A 13,636-nucleotide genomic window follows, 5' to 3' on the forward strand; every position below is an offset into this window, starting at 1 on the left:
GCGAGTGCAAATTAGGAAAATAACTTTTTGTGTCAAATCCTTTAACGCACATTCTTCATTGCTCAACAGAGAAGCGAAATGAAGAACTTGTCTAAAGACCATGAAATGGGCTTTGGAGGTGCTGAAGGTCTGAGCCTAGCACAGGCTTTCGGGACTTTATTAAAGATCTCGTTACCTAGGTCGACCTGGAAGGCATATAGAATGGGTCTTGTCAAAGCAGACTTACACGCTGAAATCGTGTTCGCTGCCAACCCTTGACCATGGAGGTGGGGAAAAAGGATAAGCAGAAGTCTGTCAAGATCTCCTGCGGAATCTTCGCCTTGACAAAAGGCCACCCATTTTCTCCAAGATGACTCATATTGCCTTCTAGTAGATTTGCATTTATATTCCTCAAGGAAGTCTATACTGGCTTTCGAAATCCCGAAACGCTTTCTCACCGCTAGGGAGAGAAAAACATGACCTGCAGGGTCCGGGTTTTCTGTAATGAAGCGCAGACAGTTGACTTCTGGACTCGCTGGGTCAGAACTGGATCTGGTAGTGGTACAAACTTCAGCTACAGTTCCAATGCCAGGAGGAACCACACGCTGTTCGGCCACTTGTGGGCCACTATTGCCGCTACCCTTTGAAGGATCTCAGTTTGTTGAGGACCCTCAACAGAAGGTTGTGAGGAGGGAACAGATAAATCTTGGACCATCTGTTCCAGTCGAGGGACATCGCGTCCACTGCTTCCGCTAAGGGGTCCTCGTACGGGGCACGTACAGGGGCAACTTCTTGTTGTCTTTCGTCGCAAAGAGGTCTATCTGCAGTTCTGGGACTGATTCAGAATGAAGGAGAATGATCCTGCGTCTAAGGACCATTCCGACTCTATCGGTGTGAACCTGGATAGAGCGTCCGCTGTCACATTGCGGACTCCTTGAAGGTGAACTGCCGACAGGTACCACTTCTTCTTTTCCGCCAATCGGAAGACGGCCAACATCACCTGGTTGAGAGGTGGTGACCTCGATCCTTGTCGATTCAAGTATCTTACAACTACCTCGCTGTCTATTACCACTTTCTGTGGAACGAATGACACGGGGAGACTTTCTTTAAGGTAAGGAGCACTGCCCTAGCTTCTAGAAAGTTTTATGAGAAAGGTCTTGAATAGCCTGGACCAAGTCCCCTGGACTTTTTTCCGATGAGAGTGACCTCCCCATCCCTCCTTTGAGGCGTCTGAGTGAATCGTCACCGACGGGGGAGGTGGCTGAAGAAGAACCTGACATCTTTAGATGTCTGGCTTGGGACCAAGGCCTGAGAAGAGTACTTAGCCGAAGCGGCTGGTCTTCTCAGATCTCTTCACGCGTTTGATGCATAACTTCTCCAAACTCCGATTGCATCCTTTAGCTGTGCTCTAGCACTGGGTCTGTCACCGAAGCAAACTGGAGAGAGCGCAGTACTCTCTCCTGCTCGTGTCTTGATATCCTTTCGGAATCTTGAAGTCTCTTGACAGAACCCGCTATCTCCTTCCTTTTCTTCGCTGGGGTGGAGAAACGGTGTGACAAAAGGTCCCAGTGGATCTTAGCCACTGGAACTTTTGAGATGGAGAAAGTCGAGACTTTTTCTGTTGATCTTGAAGCCTAGGTACTCTAGGAACTGGATCACTGACTGGAAGCTTGCAAGCATTCTGTCTCGGATGCTGCCCACACCAACCAGTCGTCCAGGTAGGCTACTACCTGAATTCCCTTTAGGCGAAATTGTTTGAGAGCTACGCTCGCAAGCTTCGTAAAAATCCTTGGGGCTATGTTTAGCCCGAATGGCATGGCTCCGAAGGCGTGTAGTCTTCGCTGTAGCCTGAACCCTAGGTAGGGGGAGAGTCGATGGCTAATTGGAATGTGCCAGTAGGCATCTGACAAGTCTATAGAGACGGAATATGCCCTCTTGGGCAGTAAGGTCCTTATGTGTTGCAGTGTTAGCATTTTGAATTTGTAATTCACTTTGAACTTGTTAAGTGGCGACAAGTCCAGAATGACTCTGAGCTTTTCCGAGTCTTTCTTGGGAACACAAAACAGCCTCCCTTAGAAATTGATGGGCTTCACCCTTTTTCTCCAACCGTTCTTGAACGTAGTCCTCCATAACGGGGGTGGAGTGTTGGAAAAAACCGAAGGTACGGGGGTGGAGTGCTGTACCAGCTCCCGCCCAATCCATTCTTGAGTAGGCTGTGGGCCCAGGGATCGAAGGTCCACCGATCCCGAAATTTCAGAAGTCTCCCTCCTACCGGTATCACCTCACTTGGACTGTTGTCCTGAGGTCTTGCCTTCCTGACCACGACCACCCCTAAATCCCCTTCCCCTTGAGGAGCGTCTAGACGAGCCTCTGGCTGCTCCTCTAGGCTTTGCTCGGAAGGAAGTAGACTGCCCTTCGAACGCTGGGGTGAATGCCGTGGACTGTGTCGACACGGCCTGGGGTACCCACTGAAAGGTGGTCGGGGTTTGTGCCACGATCTGGGGCACTGGGGGCAATGGCAATTGCAGTTGCTGTTGCTGTCTAAGAGGCTTGGCTGGCCGAGACGGTAGCCTAGTCCTCATAGTCTTCCTCTTTGGTTGAGGACCCTCATCCGGGGAAGACTTTCTTTTGATAGCCAGGTCCCACTTCTGGAGAAGGTTTCTATTCTCCAAGGTGGCTTTATCAAAAACTTCTTTGACCAAGTCGGTAGGGAAAAAGGTCTTTTCCCCAAATGTTGGAGGAGATTAGTTTCTTTAGCTCGTGCCTCACTGTAGCCGAGGTAAACACGAACTCCCTACCAGCTCTCCTTGCCTTGACGAAGCCATAAAGGTCCTTCGTCACTGTGGCCAGATGAGGCTTGGCCACTACCATGAACATTTCATGGACCTTGGGGTCACTTGCCATCGTCTCGAGAGTAGTCTGAAGAGACATTGAGGCAGTCAGTCTTTCTTTTGTATCGAGCTCACTTCGCAAAAGAAAGTCAGACAGCTTAGGGGGGTCCTTGCCGAACTGACGTCCGGCAATATCAGCCTCCAACTTTCCACTTAGAACGTAAGATGGACGTCCTTCCAATCTTTGTGGTCCATAGGCAGGGCCAGCGACAAGGGTTTACACTCCTCTAGGGAGGGGCAAGACTTGCCGGCCTCGATTGCTTTTAGTACAGCCAGAAACCCTTTCTGTAAAAAGGGGGAAGGCTCTAGTAGGCGAGGACACAAAGGAAGGGAGCTTCCTATTCAATGCAGCTACCTTTGAGTTAGAGAAGCCCCTCTCTTTCATCGAAGATGAAAGTAGAGCTTGAGCCTTAGCATGGTCATCACTATGACCTCCTTCGGCTCTGCCTCCTCCTTTGAAGCTGGTTCCTTCCTCAGCCGGACATAACAGTCCGGATATGGTGCCTTGCTGGGCCAGAATTCCACCCTCCAGGGGAACTGAGCCCAGCATATCCGAGATGACGATCTTTCCAGTCGTCATCGACATGTGCTCAGCATACCTCCATGGGTTAGCATCCGAGCACAAAGGAAGGTCTTTCACATTGAGCTTTTCTGGGGCCCATGTGATTCTGCAAGGCACTGCATTCGCAGTTCCATTGCAGCCGCCTTCTCCTGATTCTCCTTCTGCATTTGTTGGATCATTCCAACAATAGAAGAGAGGGCCTGTCCCAGCTCTACTGGGAGACCGGCCGATGTAGAGGGACTTGAACTTCATCCTGGGCTTCTGCAAGGAGGTCTTCCTCCTGACACCCGTCCACATCAGATATCCTGTCATTTAGCTAGATGTCTTGCATCGCGACCGCGACTTCAGCATCCACCTGGATCTGAACATAGGGGATCTCCTCTTGAGGCTGGGGAATCACTGCCTCAGCTGATGCCTTAGGGAAAAGATACGCCCTCATCTTCTCACTTGGAAGATAAGGGCCAGAAGTGTACTTTTGGAAGCCCCTTACCCAGGTACGAAGCTTCTTCCTAGCTATTTAAATGTCTCATTAATCAGGTTAGTGCACACAGTACATACCTGAGGGTCCCAATACCGGAGATCATCCTTGGAGACAGCGTATGCTGCGTGTCTCCTACAAAACTCATGTCCGCAGAGGTTCTTGCTGCTGACATTGCAGAAAGCACTTCCCCACTTCGGAGTGTCCTTCTGTAAAGAGAAGAAATTTCCATGAGTATCAAGTGAACTATGTATCACTGGATATGCATAGTATAGCATAACAATTCATAAATGAAAGACACACACTTGTGTTTCCCTCACAACCCATTGTTGCAGCCTTCCAGATAATAAAATCAAAAAATTGGTTTATCTCTACTAGAGTAACCAATGCAAGGTTTCCATAGGAAACAGGTGGAGCTCACACCTAGGCAATGATTTTAAAATCCTGGATAATAGACGGGGAAGAACTCTGCTTCCTGTCTGAGGGCAACAGCAAAGGGCTGTGTAAGAAAACACAATAGTGTTAGAAGATACAGTGCTGTACCTAAACTTTTACTATAGTTTTCTTCTTACTGTATATGCTATACAGAAGAATACTAGTACAGTATAGGAGGATGTGTGCCGGCCTGCCTTTGCCGGCCGGCACACACCACAATTAGCTTTAAAGTATACTACTTAACAGCTATAGGGCGGCAGCCCTCTGGTTCAAATGCCTGTGCCGGCGGCAGCAGCTGCCGGCCAGCAACAGCCAGTGTTGGCCGGCAATGATTGCCGGCCAGCAACTACACAAGGTAGTACCCAGCTGCCGGCCACACTCTTGGTGACCGGCAGACAAGGACTGACATAAGCCGGCCGGCAAAGGTACGAGACCGATGCCAGCCGGCAGCAAAAGAACCAGAAGACTACCCCTGCCCGGCTGCCGGCCTCATAGGCCGGCTGCCGGGACAGGTACAGCACTAGAAGAAAAAAGAATGGATGCCGGGATAAGAGTGTACACGACCCCCAAAGCCCGGCAACCGAAAGAGTGCATATAAGGAAGGGGAGAAACTTAATTCAGGCTTCCTTGACCAATGCCGTCCGGCTCTGTCGGCAGGCATGGATGAGGGACCAAGAGAGGTCCGGGCAGCACTCGAAAACATAAGACCCTTGCCGGCCAGCATCTCAGCCGGCCGGCAATGGCCTTAGTCAATTCCATATCCCAACCTATACTAGGTCCAGAAGTAGAATGACGTACAGTACAGTAATACCCCTGCCAGCCAGCTCTGCCGGCCGGCAAGGTACAGTACAGTAATGGCAAGGCCATTACGGAGATAGAGGGGGAAGGGACAAAAGGGTCCTGCCAACCTTGCTTTAGTGACAGATCACCCGCAGCCAAGAACTCTGTCTTAGCCTAAGGGAGATCTAAGGGAAAGGGCCAGCAATACTTGCCAGCTTCCCAAAGCACCAAAGCAAGGAAGGCGTTGCTATTCCCAAGGGAAGATTTTATCCTCCCCAAGAACAGCAACAGGACTTAGTCTGGTCGATCACAAAAGGAGGAATCATACTACAGAAACCTTCGATAGTGACCTAAGGGAGCTAAGCTCCCTTTATAAGTGTTAGGTCAGCGAGGGGAACTCTGCCCCAAGCCAGACAACACGGACTCAGACTAAAAAACTCTGTTGTTCTGTCCCTCTTTGAACCAGACTCTGCTGGAACAGGAAGGTACAGTAACACCCTAGTATAGTTTTATCGAAAATAAATTCGGAAAAAACCACTTAGGGATAAGCCCAAGGCTTAAACAGAGGGAAAGGGATTGCATACCTTCTCCGAAGAAAAGAAAGCAACCGGGGAGAATAATAAAGTATACTAAGGCTCCATAAGCAATTAACCTAGGCACCAAGAGAATCGATTACCTAATTCACCGAAACTCTCACGTATACAATCTTGGAAATATTCCACACAGTCTAAAATGTATAAAAAATAGCCTAAAGCTTTAATAAACTTTTAATTACACTCGGAAAAACCAAAATCATGCATTAAGTACTAGGACCAAACGACTAGGCTACATGGCCTAGCGTAGGCCAGAATGGCGAATACTTCGCCAAATAATACTAAGCACGAAAGGAAATCCTATGTAAAGCTAAATAGCTAAAATTTATTAAGCAAAACAACCAGGAATGTCACTCTGACTAACTAATTTATACCTAGCGAGTGACAGTGTCCAGGACACCTCTGGTAGGCTACGGCTCTTGTATCAAAGATTAATCCTATTAATCACTCAAAATTTTACCAAGAGCCTACATTTATACATAACAGACACTATACTCAACTTATCCGAGGCCAACGAAGACGGAGAAGCCATGAAAAGTTGAATAAATCCAAGATTTGCGAGAAAAACAGGAAAAAACACCGAGTTGTTAAGCTACGCAAAAAGGAATGTAGATGGCGCCAGGATTGGCGCCAGGCACGCATACGAATCGGGGGATTGGGAGGCCTTGGGAGCGGCTCCCCCCTTTTTCTTCCCGAATTCGTATCTCGTCAATCTCCCTCTTACGAGACGAATCTCTATTTAGGTAGTAGATTGCCATGTGACGTGTCTAGAATACGTCCTCTGATATGTCGCGATATCCCTTTCACGAGGGATACTCGCTCCAGGAGTTAGAATTCTGGTACCTTAAGGTAAATTCTCTGGGAATATCGCCGTAGTTGTAATATACCCTAGGAAGCTACCCTATAGGAACTTCCATCAGGACGACATGGCTTGAGCCCAAAAATATATATATATATATATACATATATACACACGTGTATATATATATATATATATATATATATATATATATATATATATATATATATATATATATATATATATATATAAAAGGTATCAGTATTTTGGTCAAGCAATCTCATGAAGTTGATACCGATTAAGGCTTCAATACTATGCAAACTTTTGACAGGCCAGGTAAAATGATAAAAGAATTTGACGATCTAAAATCTCCCATTGGAGAGTTATTAACCCAAGCACTGGTATCCATTTAACCCCAAACATTACGAATATCAAATCTGGGTTCTACCACCAACACCCAAGGGAAAAAAAACAGAGAAGGGGTAAGCGAGTAACCCGACCAATTAAATTAATCAATTATTCGAATACTTATGAATAATGGATAGATAATTTAAATTTCTAGAATGTGGCCTCACACTGCAATACGGTGATAGCAGTGGCATATTTTGGAGGTTTCAATATCATGACCTGTCAATCTACTTCAGGTAGCAACGTGCTCCTGAAGAGCCAGGATGGGAGGGGGATTAGTGTTAAAGACATGGGTCCTGGGGGAGGGGATACTCCCCCCCCCTTTTTTTATCTCTTTCATCCTTCCATCTTTCCCTCCTATTCCCTTCTCACTTTCCCTGCTGGCTGGGTGGCGGAATTGTAGATATGTGTATAAGTATTCGTGTACATTTTTAAATATGACTGTTTACTTATCTATTTGCACTTACAATCATATATATATATATATATATATATATATATATATATATATATATATATATATATATATATATATATATATATACTATATATATATATATATATATATATATATATATATATATATATATATATATATATATATATATATGTATATATACATATATGCATATATATATATATATTATGATATATATATATATATTATAATATATATATATATACTGTATATATATAAAAGAATTTATTGATATATGTTTATATACAGTATATATATATATATATATATATATATATATATATATATATATATATATATATATATATATATATGTGTGTGTGTGTATCTGTGTAAAATAATTTTTTATTAATATATGTTTATATATATATTATACTGTATATATATATATATATATATATATATATATATATATATATATATATATATATATATACATATATATAAATTAATAAATAATAAACATTCATACACATACATACATGAACATATTTATACATACATACATTGTACATGGATGGGCCTTTATAAATTACATACTGTATACAGCCTGAAACTCCAAATGTTTAGCATTCCGGATGAAACAAATGTTCGCGAAAGTGTATCAGTAAACAGCTTGTAAACTTTATTTCTACATAGCTTATTATTATTATTATTATTATTATTATTATTATTATTATTATTATTATTATTATTATTATTATTATTATTATGATGATGATATAAGCTACAATCGGAGTTGGAAAACACGATGCTATAAGCCCAAGGGCTCTAACGGGGAAAATTTCTCATTGAGGAAAGGAAATAAGGAAACAGATAGAATAGTATGTTTGAGTGTACACTCAAGACAATGGAAGACCATGGTAGAGAGGCTATGGCACTACTCAAGATTAGAGAACAATGGTTTGATTTTGCAGTGTCCTCATAGAAGAGCTGCTTACCATAGCTAAAGAGTCCCTTCTACCCTTTCGAAGAGGAAAGTAGCCACTGAACAATTAGATAGCAGTAGTTAACCCTGTGAGTGACAGACTTTTTGGTGTATGTGTAGGCAAAGGAAAAATAAACCGTAACGAAAGAGGGATTCAATGTTGTACTAGCCGGCAAGTCATTGGATCCTATATGATACTAGCAGTAGTTTCCAAACAATGTTTTCCAGAATGGTGAGGCCCTGAGAGAGAGACTTTATTGTAAAGACTCCTCATCTTAGAGTTTTTTGAGTAAGACATTCTGAGAGGATTCTGTCTTTTCATTTTTTGACGAAGATATTCTCAGAACAGACATCTTTTCTTAATTATTTTGACAAAGATATTCTCAGAGCAGACATCTTTTCTTAATTATTTTGACAAAGATATTCTCAGAACAGACATCTTTTCTTAATTAATTTGACAAAGATATTCTCAGAGCAGACATCTTTTCTTAATTATTTTGACAAAGATATTCTCAGAGCAGACATCTTTTCTTAATTAATTTGACGAAGATATTCTCAGAGCAGACATCTTTTCTTAATTATTTTGACAAAGATATTCTCAGAACAGACATCTTTTCTTAATTAATTTGACGAAGATATTCTCAGAACAGACATCTTTTCTTAATTATTTTGACAAAGATATTCTCAGAACAGACATCTTTTCTTAATTATTTTGACAAAGATATTCTCAGAGCAGACATCTTTTCTTAATTATTTTGACAAAGATATTCTCAGAACAGACATCTTTTCTTAATTATTTTGACAAAGATATTCTCAGAGCAGACATCTTTTCTTAATCATTTTGACGAAGATATTCTCAGAACAGACATCTTTTCTTAATTATTTTGACAAAGATATTCTCAGAACAGACATCTTTTCTTAATTAATTTGACAAAGATATTCTCAGAGCAGACATCTTTTCTTAATTATTTTGACAAAGATATTCTCAGAACAGACATCTTTTCTTAATTATTTTGACAAAGATATTCTCAGAGCAGACATCTTTTCTTAATCATTTTGACGAAGATATTCTCAGAACAGACATCTTTTCTTAATTATTTTGACAAAGATATTCTCAGAACAGACATCTTTTCTTAATTATTTTGACAAAGATATTCTCAGAGCAGACATCTTTTCTTAATCATTTTGACGAAGATATTCTCAGAATAGACATCTTTTCTTAATTGTTTGGAAAAAGACATTTTTTTGGGAGCAGACTTTCCTGAAAGTTGCATTCTTTATGTTTCTGTATTGCGGCACATTTCAAATCAGTCACGATTTCGGGTTCTTTAAAAATATACTTATTTTTTAATCGAAACTTTCCTAACCTTTTTTGTAAGTCTTAGTTTGTATTTTTAATTCAAAAATGCACGAACAGCTTTAAAGATTGTAGTATTTGTTGTAGAGAGTCTTCTTCACGTTCAGTGCATAGTCTTCACTAGATTTGGCCAGTCCTTGGATGGGTTACCGCAATTGAATACCAGATGTCTTAACTCCCTTTCTAAAACTCAAGCAGTCAGTAAGTCTTTTTCATTCTCATAAATGTCTTTGTCTTATTCTTAAACAGGAAGCGAATTTCTATTCTTTCATGACATCCCTTTTTATAGCCCCATTATATCTTCTGTGATTGGTGACACTTATAATCCACATACATGTTAAGAATGTGTCAAACATTCAGGCGCTAAAATGTTCTTGATCTATCGGCACCTCTGTGTGATCATTTTCCCCCTGGAGGTTTGTTGACGGTTCACCATTGAGGATGATATGGTTGTAAAGATTTCATTATTAGATTCATTTACTTCCTCAAAGTACAAATATCCCTTCTACATTTACTTCCCTAAAGTACAATAATCCTTTTTATATATACTTCCTTAAAGAATAATTATCCTTTCTACATTTACTTCCTGAAAGTACAATTACCCTTTCTACATTTACTTCCTTAAAGTACAATTATCATTTCTATATATACTTCCTTAAAGTACGATTATCCTTTCTACATTTACTTCCTTAAAGTACAATTATCCTTTCTTCATTTACTTCATTAAAGTAAAATTATTTTTTCTACATTTACTTCCCAAAAGTATAACTATCCTTTCTACATTTACTTCCTTAAAGAATAATTATCCTTTCTACATTTACTTCCTGAAAGTACAATTACCCTTTCTACATTTACTTCCTTAAAGTACAATTATCATTTCTATATATACTTCCTTAAAGTACGATTATCCTTTCTACATTTACTTCCTTAAAGTACAATTATCCTTTCTTCATTTACTTCATTAAAGTAAAATTATCTTTTCTACATTTACTTCCCAAAAGTATAACTATCCTTTCTACATTTACTTCCTTAAAGTACAATTATCCTTTCTACATTTACTTCCTGAAAGTACAATTACCCTTTCTACATTTACTTCCTTAAAGTACAATTATCCTTTCTACATATACTTCCTTAAAGAATAATTATCCTTTCTACATTTACTTCCTTAAAGTACAATTATCCTTTCTTCATTTACTTCCTTATCGTACAATTATCCTCTTTACCTTTTTTTCCTTAAAGTACAATTATCATTTCTATATATACTTCCTTAAAGTACGATTATCCTTTCTAAATTTACTTCCTTAAAGTACAATTATCCTTTCTTCATTTACTTCATTAAAGTAAAATTATCTTTTCTACATTTACTTCCCAAAAGTATAACTATCCTTTCTACATTTACTTCCTTAAAGTACAATTATCCTTTTTACATTTACTTCCTTAAAGTACAATTATCCTTTTTACATTTACTTCCTTAAAGTACAATTATCCTTTTTACATTTACTTCCTTAAAGTACAATTATCCTTTTTACATTTTCTTCCTTAAAGTACAATTATCCTTTCTACATTTACTTCCCTCAAAGTAGAATTATTCTTTCTACAGTTACTTTCCTTAAAGTACAATTATCCTTTCTACAGTTACTTTCCTTGAAGTACAATTATCCTTTCTACAGTTACTTTCCTTAAAGTACAATTATCCTTTCTACAGTTACTTTCCTTGAAGTACAATTATCCCTTCCACAGTTACTTTCTTTAAAGTACAATTATCCTTTCTACAGTTACTTTCTTTAAAGTACAATTATCCTTGCTTCACATGAATATCATAATCTAACCTGGAAAATTTAGTTTCAGAGTTATTTACAACATACATTGTAAGCTGAAAGATTGTGTTAAACCATTTTATCTTTCAACTGTTCGTAGAAAAGCTAATAATAGAAACCTATTGCTTGAAATTGGTCGAGGAAAATATGGCTATACTTTTTAAATAAATTATCACGAAAAAAAAGTTATAGTTTTGTAATACTTTTGATCTTGATGCATTAGTGAGATAAAATGGCCTTATCAGTGCTACATAGTGGCAGTGGAACGTAAGAAAAATATGAGAAAAGTAAAATTCTTGTTGAGAACTTGCTTATCAATGCATGCATTAGATATTCAGTTTGGTATGCTTTTAGATTAGAATTGTTTATAACTTATTGATACTTTGTTCAGAGGAAAAAAATTGAGAAAATGGTGGGTGAAATTAGTGATAAAATAGAGACGAAATAAATTATTTATTTTCTTATGTAAGATCTATTAGAAAACTTTCAGTTACCTGAACAAATAGGTTATAAGTATTTATGCTCCCCAGTTTATATCCTATAACATTTAGTCATTCAATTCGTTTATGTGAATAAATTAAGTTTAATTCATCATGCCAGAAGTGATGCTACAACAATAGATAAGGGATAAGTTAAAGTAATTTGAAATTAAATACTTTATTATAATATAAAATTTATACAAATAACCAAATCAAAATTAAAGTCATCAACAAATTAATTTCCTTTTAAATCCCAAGATTTACTTGTTCCTTAAAAATAAAAGCCTTTAACTAAGTGCGTGAGAAAATTAATCCTTTCTAAAAAAATAACCGATGTCATTTGACTTCAGAATCATATATCTAGTGAAACTTAACAGAAAAAACATATCCTTGATAATTCTTCCTATTCTATCCCATGATTATTCAGTCCATCTTTTTCTTCGATGCATTTTTCAGCAACGCTCCTCATTCTGTTTTCATCTTTATTCAGTTCAGAAACTTCTCTTTCCTTATTTAACAGCTGTGCTTTCAGATCGGCAATCTGGACGACTAATTCTCCATTAGTGTGTTCAATCCGGTGCACCTTTTCCTTCAAGATGTTTTCTTGACCAACCAGGGCTGCTCTCTGTAGACTACGTTCCCTCAGTTCGATTTTCAACTCCTCAATCTGTTTCCCATAGTCATCCAACTGCTGAGCCTGACGACGATCTTGTTCTTCAACGTTTGTTTCAACAGCGTTCTTCAAAGTTTTGAGTTCTTCTCTCATCTTCCCAATTTCAATTTGAACACCTCTTATCGGTGTTTGAATCTCCGCTGCTTGCATGAAGGGGACATTGGACATCTGGATTGCTTCTGTCTTTTCTCTTAGCATATACACTTTATGGTTCAAGGCCGCTATTTCCAACCTCTTTCTATCTTCAAGTTTCCTCAATAACTCCTCGAAATGATGCTCATTGTCTTCTTTCTCCTTGCTGAAGCGAGCCATTTCTTCATGCTTTTCCAGTTGATTCTTCAAATCCCGAATCTCCTGGATGAGGGCAGCATTTTCTGTTGTCAGAGTTATGATGTTCTCATGAAGTTTGATGTTTTCCTCAATGTGTTTCTGGAGCAGTCGTCTGAATTCAGGAGGCTGGAGAGATTGCTTGATCGGGAACTGGTTGCATGATTTTTGCACTTGCATTTCCTGAAGCTGCTTTTGCAAAGCAGCATTTTCTTCTGCCAGATTTTCCAATTTCTTCTTCAAAAAAACTATGCCATCAACAACGGCTCTCCGCCTGAAGTCTCCCAGCAACCGCGGGGAAGGAAATTCCTTCTGCCACATCTGGTTCAGAAACCTCCACAGATTATCCAGGAATTGTTGATGCTCCGGTAATCCTGCCATTCTTTAATAGTTTCAACTGTTTCTTAGCGGCTTTGGTGAGCGTCTAAAAATTTCTTTCGTCTTGAAAGGAATTATGTTAGCTGTTCTCCAAAGCCTTATATACGATTTCATTCTGAAATTACGTCGTGAAAATTAGTAGAAATATCCGCTAAGGAATTTAAATCGCCGAAATTTGAAGATTTTTTTTATTAATCGAAAATTATATTGAATTATGAAAAAAAGACTTTTCGTTAGTATTTCGGTCTTTGCTAGATCGAAATAATCCGAAGGC

The 13,636-nt window shown here is 39.2% G+C and overlaps 1 protein-coding gene across 1 annotated transcript; it reads right to left on the minus strand.

Moving 5' to 3' along the window:
• Window positions 1-12,387: 12,387 nt before the first annotated feature.
• Window positions 12,388-13,365, minus strand: LOC137648311 (golgin subfamily A member 6-like protein 7). The gene has a single exon (XM_068381240.1). It carries the CDS (start codon window positions 13,363-13,365, stop codon window positions 12,388-12,390), a length of 978 nt encoding a protein of 325 aa, XP_068237341.1.
• Between the last annotated feature and the right edge of the window lie 271 nt (window positions 13,366-13,636).

Source organism: Palaemon carinicauda, chromosome 10, assembly GCF_036898095.1.
Source record: "Palaemon carinicauda isolate YSFRI2023 chromosome 10, ASM3689809v2, whole genome shotgun sequence".
NCBI lineage: Eukaryota > Metazoa > Arthropoda > Malacostraca > Decapoda > Palaemonidae > Palaemon > Palaemon carinicauda.

Coding starts and splice junctions, on each gene's coding strand:
- LOC137648311 (XM_068381240.1), bottom strand. CDS start 13,365: ATGGCAGGATTACCGGAGCATCAACAATTCCTGGATAATCTGTGGAGG.